This window comes from Nanorana parkeri, unplaced genomic scaffold (assembly GCF_000935625.1).
Source record: "Nanorana parkeri isolate BGI_ZX_2015 unplaced genomic scaffold, ASM93562v1 scaffold181, whole genome shotgun sequence".
In the NCBI taxonomy this organism is placed as follows: domain Eukaryota; kingdom Metazoa; phylum Chordata; class Amphibia; order Anura; family Dicroglossidae; genus Nanorana; species Nanorana parkeri.
The window spans coordinates 1738567-1758582 of record NW_017306449.1 but is presented as its reverse complement, the minus strand read 5'-3'; the positions used below and the strand labels follow the sequence as shown (position 1 = coordinate 1758582).

General features: G+C 42.4%; 1 protein-coding gene across 1 annotated transcript in view; it reads left to right on the top strand.

The window, feature by feature from the left end:
* Window positions 1-12264: 12264 nt before the first annotated feature.
* CIDEB (cell death-inducing DFFA-like effector b) overlaps window positions 12265-20016 on the top strand; it is a 9183-nt gene continuing 1431 nt past the window's right edge. Inside the window, exons 1-4 of the mRNA XM_018555011.1 lie at window positions 12265-12368; window positions 12526-12670; window positions 15877-16026; window positions 18573-18760. Coding sequence (XP_018410513.1) covers window positions 12328-12368; window positions 12526-12670; window positions 15877-16026; window positions 18573-18760 — 524 coding nt within the window. The 5' untranslated portion in view covers window positions 12265-12327. The remainder of the gene's footprint in view (window positions 12369-12525; window positions 12671-15876; window positions 16027-18572; window positions 18761-20016) is intronic.

The window sequence follows — 20016 nt, the reverse complement described above, 5'->3', positions numbered from 1 at the left end:
CCTTCAATGTCACTTTAAGGGAAGGGAATATATACAGCCCACTGACAATAAATACAAATATTCAGGCTTTTGCAGGAAGAGAAAGAGCATTGTGCTAAGTGCAGTAACCAACCAAAACCAATCATCAGACTCTGATCTGACTAAGGTTGGATGAAATCCGATTGGTTGCTATGGGTTGCTACTTCGCTTGGTTTATTTTCTAATGCTTAGTCTTATGGCATAAGCCCAGTACATTTTTGCAGGAAGCTTTAATAAACTGACATACAGCTCGGATAATTGGCAAGTATTTGATGTACAATAAGGTTAAGAACCAGTGACCTAAGAATTTCAGTAACTCACCTTTGAGAACTGTAGACTGAAGAGCTTGTTGATGCCTCTGATATATTAGGGTTGCAGTAGGTGCCTCTCACTTCCTTCCTCTTTTGTCCTGCTTGTGTACTTGGACAGATTTTTAATGCCTTCCCCTTGACACATTTCCGAGAAAGGCCCCAGAGATCTGGTTGCTTTGTTAAGTTCCACTTCATTCCCTTCTACATGAAAGCTCTTATTATGAGCTGATTTCAATGGTCTGAAGGAAATCTAAAGGGGTGGAATGTGTGCGATTCACTATATCTGTACTTGTTGTAAACTGTCTTGGACCTCTGATAGAGTTAACTTTTATGAACGCAGCAAGGCTTTGTAGAGCAAAACATCTCTACGTGTCTTGGCATCCAAGTTGGTGAGCGGAATTGTTGCACGTTCTAGGGGGAGAAGGACAGTCCTAATTCCACATATTTTCAATCCTGCGTTCACCTCCTTGATGCATAATAATTTACCGAAAATAAGAACTGTGTGCAGAAATCTATCATGACAGCTCTTGTACTATAGTAACAGTAAGCATCACTACAATCAGGCAGACAGGATTTACAGGGAGGGGAAACAACTGGAGAAGAGTCCTAAAAATTCTTCAGTAATGCATACGCCCAATCAGAAGTCACTCACTGCACTAAACTGAAATCTGATTGGTTGCTATGATTTCTATAGATTGGTGCATTTAGCAGATTGTTATTATCTCCACTAGGTTATCTTAGAAGAACATGGGTTGCAAATTAAGCATCTGTCTGTCTGATCTGTCAATGAACTTAAAGGGTAATTCCACTATCCTCAGGTGACCGCGCTGACCAAAGAGTGCTCGCCATTTGTGAGGGAAATTCAAAATACAGGGAAGCACTGCCGTGTACAGAGTAAGGATAGTACCCCAACACCAGTGGAGGGGAAGGAGCGTTCGCCCAAAGGTAAGGATCGCGGGGGAAGGGGGGTCGTCAGATTGGAGGGGGTATTTCTATTTTCACAAATTCACCTGGGAAAGTGTAATAACCTTCTAACCACTTGCCGTCTAGATGCGGGTGGGCGTTTTAAAACGTCCTTGTGCATGCGCGTGAACGAGCGGGAAACCGTCAAAACTTGAAACAGCCTGCGATGGCTGTTTACATACAATCGGTCTGACGACTGTAGAACTGCCCAATCGCTTGTACGGTATGTTGTGCCCTCGTGCTCACCCTGCGCCACCGCTAATCCTCTGCTCCGTGTGGGCCCAGGACCAGCACTGTGGCTCTGTGCAGGGAGTTCAGTACACAATCTCCCTCTGATCTCCCCTCCGGTGTTGTGAATGCGGAAGTGACGTTTGTTACATCACTTCCGCATTCAGCTGTCATTCTCTGGCTACAGAAGCCGGAGGGAGGCTGGTAAAGCAGGTCTCTGCTTCATCAGCTTCTTTGGGGGTCCCTAAGTGACATTAGGGGTCTTAGAGACCCCAATGTTTTCATAAAGAGGACCTGTCACTGTAATTTGATATCACATAGGGGGATCCTTAGTCCCTTATGTGATAACAAAAAAGTTAAGTGTAAAAAAAAAAATGTAAGTCTCACACATTAAAAAAATGAAAAAAAACAGGATTTTTTTTTTTAAAGTCCCCCGCCCCCACATATATCATGTCATTATTTTTCCTAGACTTCTACTTTTTAGAGCCAGTTATGAAGTTATTATTAAAACCAGTAAAAATTGAATGCTGAGGCAATTATTTAATATGATACATTTATAGAGTCTTACACATACAACAGGCCCTTTAAGGTCAACCAAAATGCTGATGCGGCCCTCAATGAATTTGAGTTTGACAGCCCTGGTCTACATCATTCTCGCCTAGGTAAGAATGGAGGTGGGTGATAGGCTGGACTATTAAAAAAATAAACAAATAAATAAATTAAATTGACTTTTAGGATTGCAGAGGGGAGGAGGATTGCAGTGCTTTGCAGAGGTCTGCTTTAATAAAAGTAATCTTTCTCCATATACCAGTAAAATTATAATTGTAATGCTAGACAAGTAAACTTGAAATAACAATACTTAAGTTAAATTGTTGTAAATTATTAATTTCATCAATTTACACATTCTCAATGGTTGCATTCCACACATTACTATATAATTAATACTATATAGAAAAGTAAATAATCACCAGAAATATTCTACAGGCTGATGAATTCGTAATGGCAATGTTCCACAAGTTAGTAAATTAGCAATGGAGTATTCCAACAACAAGAGCAGTCTCGTCTAATTGTGCAGGGGCATTTTTTGTGGTAGTGGTGTCTGGTGCTGTCGAGTAGTGCCGTTGTAAAGTCAGAGAGCGAACAAATTTGTTTAGATCTTTAAACAACGTGAATGGATCAGGTTTTGCATCTGGTGCAAAATTTAAACCTTTCTGTAATAGGGATACTTCTTCTGGACTTAGATTATAATCGGAAAGGTTAAACAGTTTGATGGTGGAGGGTTCTGTGGTGGGATTCTGTCTGTTTTGGCTATTTTTGCAGAATTTTCCTCCTCGGGATCCTCTTCGCGTGCTTTTCTTTTTCTTTTTCTTTTTGGAGGGTGTGTGGGTCCCAGTTCTAAAAAATAGGTGATGTTGCCGGTACTGGACGTGGTGGTATGGTGGATGGTAGGTGCGTCTGAAGCAGTTATGCTTGAAATTTTGGAAGTATGTGTTTGTGGGAGTTCAGAAGTAAGTGAGTTTACTTTTTTATATTTCTTTTAAAGGTCGTACCTATACCGTTCCAGCAAATCCCAGGGTTGCAGCGCTTCTTTCCACCTTTCTTTCATATGTCTACAGGGCTCCTCCCCCTGAATAAGAAGCTTGCTCACCCTATAATATTTCAAGCCTCGCATTGGCATACCATTGTTCCGTAATTGTTTTATAGTGGTTTAATTTTAATCTTGTTTTAACATTAAATTTTGTTTTAAATATATCTATCCACCCGTCATAGTCCATACCAGCTGTGCGCTCGCTTTTTTTGTGTTTTTATCCAACAACCTGCTGTGCCAACAGTGTCTACATTCTAAAGGACAGTGATGTAAGATTTCATATACAGTATGTTAGCTCATAAAGATCGCGCTTGGTGCACATTGCTGACCCACATATCTTCAAGGCACAATCATCATTTGAATGGTGAATAGGCCAGCCAGCACCAAGGAACTCCACAAAAGAATTATTATGAACAGTTTGCTTACCATGAGTTATGTTGGAAAGCTGCTATAGATATGCTTTTTACCAGTCAGATGGTGCTGGACACATAGCTGATCCCTTCTTGTTTTATTGGAAAACATCAGGAACACAGAGACAACAAATGACATCATTATACAAGAACACTGCCACCTAGTGGAAGAACTATTAATCACAGTATAATATATGAGAAGGGTTGTTGCAGTTATCTCAGTATAAACAGCATCCTAACAAAATATGTCACGATGAACAAGAACTGCTGCAATTGTGCTGTTTGAAATGGAGTCATTCAGTATTCGTGTTCCGACAGGAAGGGCAGATATGATATCGGAAAAGGCAGATTTACAATGCTGACATGCATCAAGCACCCATGCAGTGGGGTAAGAACAGCCATAGCAGCCCACACGGCTGCTATGAAGCCTGGGGGTGAAAGGGGGCCCCATTAAGGAGGCTGTTGAGGCAATTTGAGTATAGCATTGTGTGCATGTTAAGGTAACATATATCCATCCTGTGTCATTTCCATTAAAGAAATTCTGACATCAATTGTACAGACTTCAGAATCTGACACTAGTCACATATTCCATTAGCAGGCTGTGCAGTATGGAGAATTTGTTTAATGGTCCTATTAGTGTAGATGTATTGCCCTTAGGAGTTCTGGTCGGAATGTGTCCTCAGCTAAAAACTGACAGCTGTTTGTAGTTCTATATAACAAACCTACAGTTTAAAGAAGTTTGTATTGGAGTCATAGGGGTTGATTTACTAACCATATAAACACACCATGAACATGTATACACCTCTGTAGTGTGTTCCCTCCCAGCATGATCTATGGGTGGAATCTAAACACCTTTGTAGTGTGTACACACCCAGCAGGTGTGTTGTGCAAAGCCAAGCATGAATTGCAAGGTGATGTTGTGTAAATTAGCTCTATGTTGTGTTGCTTGCGTTGATGAATGCAGGAATGTAAATGCATGAGCTAACCATTTTTGTCTAAACTGTGAAGCAGCATTATATATGCATCATGTGCATGATTTTTCCATATATGGCATTAGTGGAAATATGCTTTTAGAGACTTTTTGGTTGATAAATACGTTTTGCTATGTGAAAATCACACGCACCTGGTGCGTGCGTGTGTTTAGGTTAGTAAATCACCCCCATAGTGTAATTGTGTGCAGTACGGTACTAACAATCATGCTATATTATAAAAATAAAATGACCATTATTATTTCTAATACAACTCTTGTAGCACTTGCTAGACATTACACTGAGGAAGAAAGGGTCAACTTAGGGATCCGGACAAGCCAATTGATTGCAAAAAAAGTAATTTTATTGAAAACGACATTTAGGACAACACATTAGACTCACTAATTACCATTAAAAACTTGTAGATTACAGACAGTCATGAATAGTATAATTCATGACTGTCTGTAATCTACAAGTTTTTAGGGCTCAACCCCTACAGACCTGCAAATGAGGTGAGCGTAGGGTGGCGTACGGCCGCGTAGCCCCATAGAGAAGGACGGGGGCTGCGTTCTAATCACACGCAGCACCTGTCCTTCCCGGCAGCTACTTGGTACTGCCCCGCACGCAGCACGATGCTGTATGTGCAGGCCGATTCGTGTGCGAATGGGGCCTAAGAGTGGATCAAAGTATTGATCAGCTAATTTTTAAATTTTAGACATACATAGGAATTGTGACAGAGAATATTCAGAAACTGTTCATTCATGCAGCAAATGCCCACAAACTTTGCAAAAACAACATAACCCTAAACCATATAAATCCCAAAATATACAGGCAACACTACCATTTAGATTATTGTCCTCCAACCAAGTCCTGTCCTCATTCCTCCATGAGCAACAGGCTACACAGATATACTACAGCAGTGGCGGACCTAAGGAACAAAGGGCCCTGGTGCAAGATTTTTTTTTTTGCCCCCCCCCAAAAAAAATAAACAAACACAGCGCTCTCCTCCCGCAGCACTCAGCCGGTTCTCACTTTCTATCCTCCCCGCTGGGACACAGAGCAGCGCCCAGCGGGGAGGAAAGAAAGCAGGAATGTGTTGCTGTATCGGCAGAAAATGCTAGAGGGTTTAATAACCCTTTAATACTCACCTGATCCCTGGAACGACCGACAAGCGCAGCGTCCCGACTCTCACGCTGTCATTATATGCATACAGAGCGTGCGGGTTACTATTTAAACCGGCGCGCTGTGTGCAGCTTCTGAGAAGATACGCTATTAGCGTAGCAGGGAAGCCTGCTGCGCATTTTGCATCTCTCCCGCTACGCTAACAGCGTATCTTTTCTGAAGCTGCACACAGCGCAGCGGTGTAAATAGTAACCCGCACGCTCTGTATGCATATAATGACAGCGTGAGAGCCGGGACGCTCTACAGCGCCTGTTTAGGTGGTATGAACCGACACTCCTGGAGCAGAGACTGGGGGCCCGCCGGCCGCTGGATACAGAGCTATCCAGAGGCCGGCAACTGTGCTGGACCCCCCCAAAGGCTGAGGCCCCGGTGCTCCCGCACAGGCCGCACCGGCGGTAGTTCCGCCACTGTACTACAGAATATTGTTTACATTGTTAATTTGCATTCTTGAATGTGTGAATTTATGGGTATATATGAAGAAATATATCTCTATTACTGAACAAATATAGCTTTAAAAAAATAAGGATATGGAAGCTATTCTTTAATGGAGTAAGTGGTTTACATCAAACTTACAAAAATACCTCTCATCTCTTTCCTATTGAAAACTCATGGAAAATGATGATTTTCAGGAAGGATGCTGTGAAATTGACCAAACACACACAGGCTCTATTTTTTTTTAGTTTCAAAAGATTTTTTTTGGGTGACTGAATTTGAATCCCCACAGAACAGAAGGGTGCCCTGCTGGTGGGTGCTAACCACTGCCAAAAGGTACAGGCTCTATTTTTAGAGATAAAGAGACATAGAAAGCATTTTGTCAGATAAGATTACAGTGTATTTTTGTACTGGCAAAACCACTCTAGGAACCATGTCCTATAACTGCTGCTAGTACAGTTTTATACCTCGCAATTTCTTAAAGGAGAACTATGGGGTTAGGGCTTTTCCCCATAGTTCTCCTTAGGGTAACGGGAGGACACAAACTAGCATCCTCCCGACACCCAAAGCTCAGTATACCGCGAGCTACAGCTCGTGGTATACTGAGACGCTGCAGCTGAAGCGGATCCCGACAATTATGTCTGGATCCACCCAGCTGCGTGAGTGACAACTGGCTCTGCCTATCTAGAGGCAGAGCCAGCTGTACCCGCCCCCTCCCCCGTCCGTTCCGCCAGTCAGCGCTGGAGGATCGAAGCGGGGAGGGGGGAATCCAGTCCCTCCCCTGTCACAGCAGAGAGCCATGACAGGATCGAGAAGTGAGCGAATGCCGGTATGTGTTCGCTCACCTTCCGATCTACTGAGCCGACCTGTGACAGTCTCATTGTCACAGGTCAGCTAGAACTATGAGGTGAGTGAAAAGTACTCACCTCATAGTTCTCCTTTAAGTCAAAAAATACATTTCATATACCCAGATCCTGTCCCTAATTTAACTACATTTGGAAGATGATGCACACTTTTGACAAGCTCCTCCACTATCTAAAAAATGCACGCAATCTTGTTCAAAGATTTTGTAAAAAGAGAGGCTTTGTAGTGTGCATACTGGATCTAAATGAACCGATATCTAGAAAGTCATGCAAACAATGTTGGTTCAAATGTGAAATTCTAAAATCTCTGGGGTCCATTATTAATTGTATTATGGAAAAGCATCCCAAAGAAAAATGTGCCAATGGTAAACGGTAATGTTCATTGCACGGCCAAAAAAAAGTCACACACTAATATCTTGTTGGACTTATTTTAGCTTTGATTACGGCACATATTCACCATGGCATCGTTTAGATAAGCTTATGCAATGTCACAAGGAGTACTAGAGTGTTTTTTACATGACATTTTAGTGATTGGGTTTACAAATACTTTAACTTCAGAAGGGATCAGTAGTATAAATAAAACGTTTACAAAAATGGCTGAAAGCTGAACTACTTGGTTATGGCAGATGGCACTTAATTTTTCATTAATGGGTTTTTTAATCAAACTAGTGTGTTCAACCCTTAAAATATCACGATATTACATGGAATTGCCTGCCATAGTGATCTTTAGTGAATCAAGTCTTCTGCAACTCTACGCAAGTAAAATTATAGAAGGCCTACGTCCAACCATTGTTACATTATGCAATACCTGCAAATAAAACTATTATAAAGGTTTCTTTCACCACCTTGTGGCCACGGGTGGCACTGCTGCCTGAATACGCTGACCGTATTAAATTCAGTTCTGATATACATTGATGGCTTTATGCTATTATAAAAAGCTGCAGCTTCTCAATGGAGTTGAGTTAACTGATTTGTGTGAATCCGAGTTTGCAATGGAATAAGCCATTTTCCTGGAAGCAGATGTTCACTGATAATTAACATAGATTGCATGTTTTTAATGCTTTTCATGTGACTGTTGATGTGGCTTCAACAGCATCCCTGCTATCCCCTGTGACCAGAGGGGTATCTTCAATAAATTCTGCTCCTGGCATCCTGCTAGCTCTTGGCAACCAGTGACATTGCTGGTTGCCAGGAGCTGGGCGGGACGCCAGACAGAGTGTCCCAGGTTGCTAAAAGTTGGGTAGGCATGTTTATTTAAGCCAACTCTTGTGCATTATTAGAAATACTATATTTAGGGGCTGATTTATAACTCTTCCTCCCATCATATAGCTGTGGAGATGCTGTGGTCACTGCACTACTGCCATTAGATGGTAGGAAATATCTATGCTCCTCATCACCATCTAGTGGCACGAGTCAGGGCGGTCTTTAAAGCAGAACTATGAGGTGAGTGCTTTTCACTCACCTCATAGTTCTAGCCGACCTGTGACAATGAGACTGTCACAGGTCGGCTCAGTAGATCGGGAGGTGAGCGAACACATACCGGTGTTCGCTCACCTCTCGATCCTGTCATGGCTCTCTGCCGTGACAGGGTAGGGGCTGGATTCCCCCCTCCCCGCTCCGATCCACCAGCGCTGACTGGCGGAATGGACGGGGGAGGGGGCGGGTACAGCTGGCTCTGCCTCTAGGATTGTCGGGATCCGCTTCAACTGCGGCGTCTCAGTATACCGCAAGCAGCAGCTCGCGGTATACTGAGCCTAGGGTGCGGGAGGATGCTAGTTTGTGTCCTCCGGTTACCCTAAGGAGAACAATTTAAATTACCAATTTGTATTGAGATTGTAGTCCATCACAGGAGTGAGCTTGGAGTGGTGACTACTTTACAACACATACAGGGGCCATGAGGAACAAAAGTAGCCACCCTGCAGAAGGAAGGACGGTGTCAGCACCAATTCAGAGATGATTGGAGGATCTACAGCCGAGTGATGCACAAATAAGATACATTTTTGTTCATAGTTAAGGTACTTGACTGCATTTTAAGATTTAATTCCTGAGTTCAGTGTGACTTAAAAGTGTATTTACTTTGTATTACTATGTACATTTTACTGTTGAATAATGGGGCAAGGGTTTAGGACCCATACCAGGTTTTTATAGCTGTCTATGTGCCCGCTTTGTCCTGATGACCACTGCCACTGTACTTAAAGGAGAACTATGGGGTTAAGGCTTTCCCCCATAGTTCTCCTTAGGGTAACGGGAGGACACAAACTAGCGTCCTCCCTTCACCCTAGGCTCAGTATACCACGAGCTGTAGCTCGCGGTATACTGAGACGCCGCAGCTGAAGCGGATCCTGACAATTATGCCGGGATCCGCCCAGCTGCGTGAGTGACAGCTGGCTCTGCCTATCTAGAGGCAGAGCCAGCTGTATCCGCCCCCTCCCCCGTCCGTTCCGCCAGTCAGCGCTGGCCGATCGGAGCGGGGAGGGGGGAATCCAGCCCCTCCCCTAAGAACAGTGACAGGATCGAGAGGCGAGCGAACCCGGTATGTGTTCGCTCACCTCCCGATCTACTGAGCCGACCTGTGACAGTCTCATTGTCACAGGTCGGCTAGAACTATGAGGTGAGTGAAAAGCACTCACCTCATAGTTCTCCTTTAAAGTCAATTTGGTCTTTTTTTCTATTTGTAGATGTTTGTTTTTTTACATGGCCTTTTGATACAGAGTGCACCCATGACACTATTGCTGCAGTGCCTTAAGGGTTTCTATAGAGAAATCACAGTAAAATCTTTTTTATTTCCGTCTGTCTCTGAAACTTCCATGGAGCCTATCTTAACAGACAGAAAAGGGTGGGGAAGGTGGAAATGGCGTTAGGAGTCACTTCTCTGTCTCATTCTGTTGTCATTGGACCACATTGGACTTTGAGCTACTGAGCTCTGTAATGAAATCAGATATCCTGGAAAACAAGTGAAATGTATTTCCAGCTGTTGCCTGAAAATGACCACACAGGATATTTATAAGAAAAATTTAAAGCATATCTAAACTCAAGAACAAAAATGTAATATATTGCAGCTTAGCAGCCAATAGATGGGGTGGCTGCATTACTTTTTTTTTTTTTTCTGGCTTCTGTCTTTATTTTCCTCTGGTGATTTGACCAATACCATACGAAGATTGACAACACTCACTCATTGTACTATATCTGTGGAGAAACAGGCGTGTCACCATTATACTGTATCTATGAAGAGCACGACTACAGAATTCTCCCCCTCTCCTCTTTCCCATAACATAGAGAAGAGGTATTTTGTAGTCTACAGAGGTGAACTGGAAACAATAAACAGTGTAACTGATAAGACTGAAGCACAGGCAAGATTTCTGGTAGGATCAACAGGTGATTTGTTGTACTTATTGAACAGATATAACAAAACACTTTCAATTGTATATTGAAGAGATAAAAAGAGAGCAAATAAGAGAAATTTATTGTTAAGGTTTATATCAGGGGTGGGCAAACTCCAACCCTCCAGCTGTGGCAACACTACAAATCCCATCATGCATCTGTCCCTGGGAGGCATTTATGTGGCTGTTAGAATCTTGCAATGCCTCATGAGATTTGTAGTTCCACAACGTCTGGAGGGCTGGAGTTTGCCCATCCCTGGTTTACATTCACCTCAATAGTTACCTAATTAAAGTTGAAATGAACTAATAAATCATCAGGCTTTCTGTGACACAAGAGACTGTGTAAGACATGACCAATCAAGTGGCCGAAGACTCGAAACCTGGAAGAAAACCGGGATGAAGATGGAAGCACCGGTGAGGGAGGAGTGCAGTCCTGGAGGGGATTGCTTTGGCAGGTAAATCTGCCAAAGTGTGCTAATATTCTGTGCATACTGGGACATTATGGATAAGGCCCCATTCACACGGGGCATTCATCTACGTTCTGGGATTCCTGTGGCAAGAACCTAATGATTTTTGTGGCAGGAACCCCAGATGTCCTCATTCAGATGCACCTGTCTGTGGCTGTTCGCATGCCACACGGTACAATTACATGATGTAGTGATTAGCTACAGGGCAGCACAGTGGCGTAGTAGTTAGCACTTCTGTCTTGCAGCACTGGGGATCCTTGGTTTGAATCCCAGCTAGGTCACCATCTGCAAGGAATTTGCATGTTCTCCTTGTGCTGTCTGTGGCTGTTCGCATGCCACACGGTACAATTACCTGTCTGTTTCCAGGGACAATCATCTATCCCTAACCGGGTGCTCCGGTTTCCTCCCACACTTCAAAGATAGGTTAATCGGCTCCTCTCTAAAAAAAATTGTCCCTCTATGTATGTGAGATAGGGACCTTAGAGTGTAAGCTCCTTGAGGATAGGGACTCATGTGAATGTGCAACTGTGTAATTTGTCAGCACTATATAAATACCTGTAACGATAAATAAATGTTAACTTGAACAAGCACAGCAGCCACGTCTGAATTGGGACACCTGGTATTTTTGCTGCGAGAATCCATAGGTTCTTCTTGCCAAAGGAATCTCAGAATACCTCATGTGAATGCAGCTTAAAAGTTACTGGGGGCGACACTGCTTGCACTACATTGGAGGGATACATCTATACCTGACTTCAGTGATGTCATCCGTAATGTTAACCTCTAATGTGCTTATGAACGCATGTTCATAAGCACATGAAAAATGGCAAATTCAACTCATTCCTGTCGTAGTGGGATTGCTGGATTAATCACCCTATGTATAAACACTGATGATTCAAGTGACTTGATTGTTGACCTATTGAATGTGACAATACTTTCAATGGTATATAAGTACGTGTAATTATCATTTTCTTTTTGTTGCCTATTGCTTACTGTGTATTGTATACTTTTAAAAAACCCTCAATAAAACAATTGAAAGAGAAAAGTTCCTCGGGGGCTTTTTTTTTTCAAGTAAGTTTATTTTCACTTTAAAAAAGGAATATTATTGTATTTTTGGTGCTACAATTAATAAAATATATACGCAAGCATAATACAATCCACTTTTATTAAATAAAACAGTAAATGCAACAGAAGGGCAGCTCTGATAAATGACTCTCTGCTATAAATTCCAGTGACTCTATCAAGCAAAGTCCACAGGTCTTTTAGGACGTTCTCTTCCAGAAGACCTACCCTGTATGATCTCTGTTCTCCATTCTTCAATGTGTCTGTGATCTATGGATATGAATATGAGTGACATCTATGTGATGTCACAGCTGACTGTAGTTATAGTGTTGCAATGCCCAGTCTGATCCTCTGTTCCATTCTGATGAACTTTACCCCGTGTTTATCTGTTGGAAGGTTTCATAGTCCATCTGAAAACCTGGAGCTGTAGAGAACGAGTCTGCTGTCAGGAGAAAGACATGGATTTTATTTCAAATCTTGGTCCGTCGGCTTTGATCAAGTATGTGATTTCCACCTTTTACTCGCCATGCCTGTGAACTCAATGTGATATTGATGCATATGGTGCTGTCTAAGGAAACATGACATTGACTGTAAACCAATTCCATATTATTTACCTAAACAATCACCATTATCCTTCCGTGTCTTTTGTTTTACAGGTCTGTCTCCTCTGTAGGATCAGAGATATCACGAAGAGTGAAAACAGCGTCTGCGCCACCTCAGAGACCTTTCCGTGTTTGTAGTCATGAACGCAGCACGCGGAAAGGAATTACTGCTGGAACACTTCGAGAACTTGTGGCAAAGGTATAGAGACTATAGAGGGTGATATATGAAGAGATTTTGTTTTCATCTGATCCCGTTGTTAATAGGATGTAAGGCCTGGGTCTCATTTGCAGAAATTCTGTACAGGTAGCTGTAACTGACAGCATCTTCTTATGTTGATACAATATGCTCCATTAATAATATTTATAGTCTATCTAAAGCCCTTTTTTAAAAAAATTTGGATAAAGTAGGGGAAAAAAAATAACTTTTTTGCTGTCTGGATACCATTGGGGACATTTCTCTTCACATCCTGTTCCAGAGATGCAACAGGAAGTTAGAGGAAATTTTCCACAGTAAGGGGAATGTACCCAGAGCAGGTGCCCCCATTGGACGATTTCCCTCACTTCTTGTCCTTTACTTTACTTCTTGTCCTTGTCCATTAGTTTACTGTACATTAGTGGTTTTATCCAGTTGTCTCTAGAAAAAAAGTAATGAAATAAAAAATCCAAGCACATGTGTGGCTGTGTAAGAAGAAGAATAATAATTGTAATTTGTGAAGCCAGCATAAAGATCAATATGTGTTACAAATTCATATATTGTACACAGAAATATTATTTTGGGGCACAATATTTGTCTATAGGGAACTTCTTGTTTGGTAATTCTGTTGAAATATTATGGTGGCAGTTTCCACTCAGCCTTACCATGGGCCTATATGACTTATAACATAAGTGTCAACAGCATTAGGTGTTTATGCAACTTGTGCTTTATTCTATCTTCCTTAAAGTGTATTCATACCCAATCATTTCAGTTTTGGATAGAGTGTACATATTTACATAGTTTGTCAGGTTGAAAAAAGACACATGTCCATCGAGTTCAACCTATAGAGATACGTAGAAGGATTAGAATGCTTTGTTAGGTTTTACTGCCATCAGAGGCTCCTTTGGAGAGATTCCTTCACTTCCTGTCTGCTAAAAAGTATTTTCCCAGAACAGGAAGTGAGGGGAAATCTCTCTAACAGCAACACAGATGAAAAATGCTTTTAGTTAAGTAGATGAAAGCTGGAACCTCTGTCAGCTTTTTATTGTTGTCTGTTTCCCTGTTTCAGAATTTTCCTCACTTCCTGTCTGGTAAGAAGTTGTCCCCAGAACAGAAAGTGAGGGGAAATCTACCGACACCCAAGACAGCAGTAAAACCAAATCCAAGAAAAGTACATTTTGAGTATACAAACACATTAAAGAGGACCAATCACAATTGTGTTTGCTAACTGTACATGCTTTGTCTGAGCACATCTTATCTTGGAGATGAAAATTAAAATTGAGGGGTCCTATGAGGTCTAACAAATGCATGTACATTTATTATGTGGGAATGGAGGCAATAATAAATGGTATTAGTATATTTCCTTTTCAGGTCAAATGTAATATCAGGAAAATACCACATTATGGCCATTAGATGGTGCTGAGGAGCATAGGAAAGAAGTATTTTCTTTTTTGGCTCAACTTCATCTAGTGACCATAATGCTGTATTTTCCTTTTATTATATTCAATCTGAAAAGAAAATATACTAATACCATTTATTATTGCCTCCGCACAGAATGAATGTACATTTTATTTATAAATACACCTCATGAAGTCTCCTAGCTCCTTAGTGTGTATAAAAGTATTAAATATTGAAACCCCGTGCTTGGTTACTTCAATTATAACTATGGGGCTTTGATATTTAACACATTCATGCAGTCAGAAACCGGGATAGAGCAAGATTTATAAGCATGAGGTGTTAAATTAAACTTTGAACCGATGTACCTGTAATGAAGAGAGAACTTGCCTCTCCTGTTGCCCACACCCCTGAACAATGCATTTATGAAGAAGAATCAGGTGCTGAAGTTTCTTCCTCCTGTCGACCCCTACGTCAAGTCAATACAGGGTCAGGAGAGCAAAACTCCCGGAAGACAATTCTTTTTCATCAAAGTGATGTTCAGAAGTATTTGCAGCGGAAAAGGTAAGTGGTGGAGCGGTATAGCCGCTCTGCTGCACAATGTTTGCAGTGTGCCTGTCGCCCCCTTTCTAGCCAGAGTGTCCCAGGTTCTAAGGGCCATACACATCTCCCTGCTCAGCTATTAGCAACCTGGGGCGCTCCTGGCAACCACTGATATCACTGGTTGCCAGGGCCTCCATCAGGGGGGTATAGCCGATAGCCATGTAAGGGCCCGGGCAGCCTGGGGGGCCTAGCCCCTTCAGTGGGTGGACTGACTGACCTGACCAAGGCTGGGGGGGGGCACTGACAGGGGAGAAAGTGGAGGTGGAGGAAGCCGGGGCCCAGCAGAGCCGGTCCGGCAGCGGAGGAGCCCGGGAGCTTAGCAGCACCGTTCCGGTGGTGGAGGAGACCAGGGCCCAGCAGCGGCAGGTAAGTAGCTGCATGTGCAAGGAAAGGGACCCTGACCAGCCCACTAGAGAACCTGCAGAGCCCACCATAGAGATGGGTTGTGCAGGATCTATGGTGGTCTCTTTAGGATCACTCTCAGGTGGGCTGTGTGGGGTCTCAGGTGGGCTGTGTGGGGTCTCAGGTGGGCTGTGTAGGGTCTCAGGTGGGCTGTGTGGGGTCTCAGGTGGGCTGTGTAGGGTCTCAGGTGGGCTGTGTGGGGTCTCAGGTGGGCTCTGTGGGGCCTCAGGTGGGTCCAGAGTCCAGTTCATTACTAAGTTCTGAGTCCAGTGTGTTAATAAGTTTTGAGTCCAATTCATATACTGTTCTGCATTGCTGTATAATGTATTGCTGGGATTTGTAGCCCCCCCCTACAGCCTGTGTCATTCTGCATTGGAGTGTTAGCTCCTCTGTACAAAAACTAATGTGACTGGAACAGTGTTCTCTATACAGCACTGTGTATATGTCAGAGCTATATAAATGTATAATAATAGTGTGGGACCACAATTACCAGCATGCCTTTGGCAGCAATTAGTTCCATACTGCACTCATCACCTACTGATCACTTTGTGTATACATTTTCATATTAAAGCTGCATCAACTATTGATTTCTTGCTTCTCTTGGAGACTTCAGTGGTAACCTTTCTTCACCCTCACCCTTCTTGCTGCATTTTCCATAATGTAAAATGACTGACAGATAAAACAAGGAAAGTGAATTACCCTATCAGTGGCTGCAGCATTGCGCAGCTGGGTACTGGTGGGTGATGAAACCCATTATCCAGGTCCCCTATTATGATGCTGATGTTTATAGAGTCTCTTCTGTTTCTGGACAGGCTATGGATGCTCTCTTCCTGACAGGAATTGTGAGTTTAGTTCTGGAGGAAGATGGGACAATGTTGGACACAGATGAGTTTTTTGAAACACTCGAAGATGGTTCAGTGATCATGGTCTTGGAACAAGGGCAAAGATGGAATCCAAGAAAGGTGCCAGTATATTGAAATCTGTGTTTATTATACTAATTTGCAAGACATACAGTACTTTTGATGAAATACCACTGGAATAAAGTGCAGAATATTAGAAGTGTTAAACAAAAAAGAACCACTTATGGCAAGGTTTTATTCTAGTTGTATACTAAACTTGTAAACTGGGAGGTCCTGACATGGGTCCCGACTCATCCTCATGTGACAATAAACAGAAAAAAAACAAATTGAGGTAACATAAATGCAGATCCCATTGGGATGTCAATGAAAATTAATCTACACTTCTAGTACTATAGATGAGATACAGACTCATTGTGGAGCCTTAGAGCTGCTGCACAAAATACCGTGGCTACAAAACTGAAATAATATAAATTAGGGTTTTTTTTCATTCTAAGGCCTTGTTCACACAGGCATAAAGAACAGGTATTTGTTCCATATTAATATTATTATTATAATACAGGATTTGTATAGCTTCAACAGTTTGTGCAGCGCTTTACAAAATAGAGCGAAACAGTATAGTTACAATACACTTTCAATACAGGAGGGTTAGAAGGGCCCTGCTTGAGAGCTTACAATCTAGCAGATATAGCTTTCCAAACACTTTGCAAAGCTTATGATTGTTCCTTACATGAATTGTGAATGGTCCAGAACACACAGTGAGGTATATTTATAAACAACTGTTTTTTCCATGTAAAATCGCATTATAGACACTAACAGGTTTATTCACAAAAGGGTGAAGAGTTTGGAGAGGGCAGGAGAAGTGAACAATCTAGGACAACAAAACAGATTCAGGAAAAATTCTCCAATGCAGCTCACTTTCCGGGTTCAGCTATGTTGTCCTAGATTGTGCACTTCTGCCTTCTCCAAACTCTTCACCCTTTTTGTGAATAACCCTGTATGTATTTATTTTCTAACCTTTTCAGCACCATCTAGTGGCCTTAATTCAGTATAATGTGGAAAAACAACAAACAAAAATGCATTGCTAAAACTAAAGAACATTCATTTTGGCATATCTCTGCATTGATTGAATGTTCACAAATACAGGTGAAACTCGAATAATTAGAATATCGTGCAAAAGTAATTGCAGTAAGTGCTGTAAAAGGGGCCCAAACCAAGTACTGAGTACATATGCATGCTTGTACTTTTCAGAGGTCCGATATTGTTCTATGTACAATCCTTGTTTTATTGATTGCATGTAATAATCTACTTTTTTGAGGTTGTGGATTTGGAGTTCTTGGGGTTTTCATGAGCTGTAAGCCATAATCATCACAATTATGACAAATCACGGCTTGAATTATCTTGCTTTGCATGTAATGAGTCTATCTCATATATTAGTTTCACCTTTTAAGTTGCACTAGTGAAATAAATGAACTTTGCACGATATTCTAATTATTCGAGTTTCACCTGTATATACAGAGCAATGACAATGTAAATTGTATATAAATAGTGTGATGGGTGGTTTTGTGTGACTTTGCCTTGCCTAATGGCAAAGTATTACTAAACTCAGGAGTTAAATCTTAAAAATTAATTCAAGTACCTTAGCTATTAACAAAATGTATCTTATTTGTGCATCACTCGGCTGTAGATCCTCAAACCATCTCTGAATTGGTGCTGACACTATCTTTCCTTCCGGAGGGTGGCTACTTTTGTTACCCATGGTCCCTGTGTGTTGTAAAGTAGCCACCACTCCAAGCTCGCTCCCGTGGGGGGAATTTATCAAAACTGGAGCAGACAAAATGGAGCAGATTTGCACTGCAACAAATCAGCATCTATTTCTCATTTTCAAATTTTACCTGGGCAAATTGAAAAGAGATGCTGATTGGTTGCCATGGGCAACTGCTCCAGATTTTGTCTGCTCCAGTTTTGATAAATTCCCCCCAATGCATCTCATTTGTGTATCACTCGGCTGTAGATCCTCAAATCATCTCTGAATTGGTGCTGACACTGTCCTTTCTTCTGGAGGGTGCCTACTTTTGTTCCCCATGGTCCCTGTGTGTGTTGTAAAGTGCCAACACTCCAATCTCCCTCCCGTGATGGACTAAAATCTCGTGTTTAGTTTACTAATTTGTATTGAGATTGTATCCATCACAGGAGCGAGCTTGGAGCGGTGACTACTTTACAACACACACAGGGACCATGGGGAACAAAAGTAGCCCCCCTCCAGAAGGAAAGACAGTGTCAGCACCAATTCAGAGATGATTTGAGGATCTACAGCTGAGCGAAACAACAAATAAGATAATTTTTTGTTAATAGTTAAGGTATATGAATGCATTTTTAGGTTTAACTCCTGAGTTTAGTGTCACTTTAATTTTTGTCTTGCCTGCAAGGTTTGGCAGGTTTTACAACTTGTTAAACTTGCCAAATGTCTCCATTAAAGTCAATTGAAGCCCACCGCAAATGCATTCTCAATGTCTGCTAAAGGCTTTTAAAATTTAGTCTTAACGTCCGTGTGAACTGAGCCAAAAATACACTTTATGTACTATATGTTCTCCAAAGTGATTCTTTGCATATGTGATATATAGTTTAGCTTGTACCTTTTCTCCCTATAGGGTGTCTCATCGTACTCCCTGCAGAAAGAGAAACCAAAGAATAGTCGGGATATTGCACGTATAACATTTGATATCTACAAGCTAAACCCACGTGATCTGTTTGGTAGTTTGAATGTTAAGGCAACCTTCTACGGATTGTACTCCATGAGCTGTGATTTCCAGTGTCTGGGACCCAAGAAAGTGTTCAGGTGAGAGACAACATGCAGGTCTCTGCAAATCTGGGTAGCTTGCAGAGGTTTCCATTTCACATTTCACTCTGCACAGGCATCTTCTAGGAGTGTTACTCAGGAGAGATTGTGCTAAAGAAAAGTTCTGTAGAAAAACATGCTTAACCCAACTTGTTCAGGTCTGACAAAAAATATACATAAAATAATATTGCTCAAAAAATATCTCAATTTGGGTTGAGTGAATTAAAGGAGAAGTATTTGTAGAGTAAAACATAAACTTCCTAATACTGAGAACCGGAATGGGACACTGCAGCTGTCTTCCACCGGCTCTATAGCGAGACCTGAGTGACCACTCAGCACACAGTCTTTTCCCAGCAGAGAGCAGTGAGTTTCAGTCATGTGTGTGTCCCCCCCCCGTCCGTCCGTCCCCCCCCCGCCGGGTCCCCCCCCCATATCTGTTCCTTCAGTATTAACTAGAGAGACAGACAGGGAGGGTGCGGGGTCATATGAGATGACCGTCTCCGATCAGCTACCGCTGCCAACCTGTGGGTAACTTGATAAACCTGAGCTTCCGCTAAGTGGGAGTAAGGGGCTGTAATCGATTTGTGATGGCAATGCCTCCACCCAACTGGGCCTTGTGGTGTACAAGTGGGACCACCAGATGAGATAACCTTGTCCCCAGGTGTATTTACTTACATAAATCATCTTGCAGAAGTAAGCAGATGGAGAGTCCATGGGTGTCTTTTAATGAATCCTTTATGAGTGTTCCTGTGCATTGATAATATGAGGACATGGTATGTTTACTATAACTACAACTATGAATGAACAGGAGGTGATGTAGAGCACTTCCATTCATTCATAATTGAGGATATAGTACACATACCATGTCCTCAATTATGTACAATACACTCAGTGATCACTGATCGCTGAGTGCTTGTACCTTGCTCTCCACTCTGACACGCTGTCACAGGAGGCTGAGTGAGCGGTGCGGTGCGAGAGGAGAGCCCAGCCTCCTGTGACAGCGCTGGCTGTCTCCGCCCCCACACCTCTCTGCCGCACTGTGATAGGCAGCCGAGTGGTGTGGGAGGAGAGACACCGGCCGCTCACAGCGCTCTTGTCCCGCAGCGCTCGGCCGGCTGTCACTTTTTCTCTCTTTGCCGCTGGGACACAGAGCAGCGCCCAGCGGGTTTGAAAGAAATCACGGCTGCGCAGACAGCAAATGGCACTTTCGGCATTTAGACCGAAAGTGCAATTTTCGTCCGGCACCCCCCCCCCCC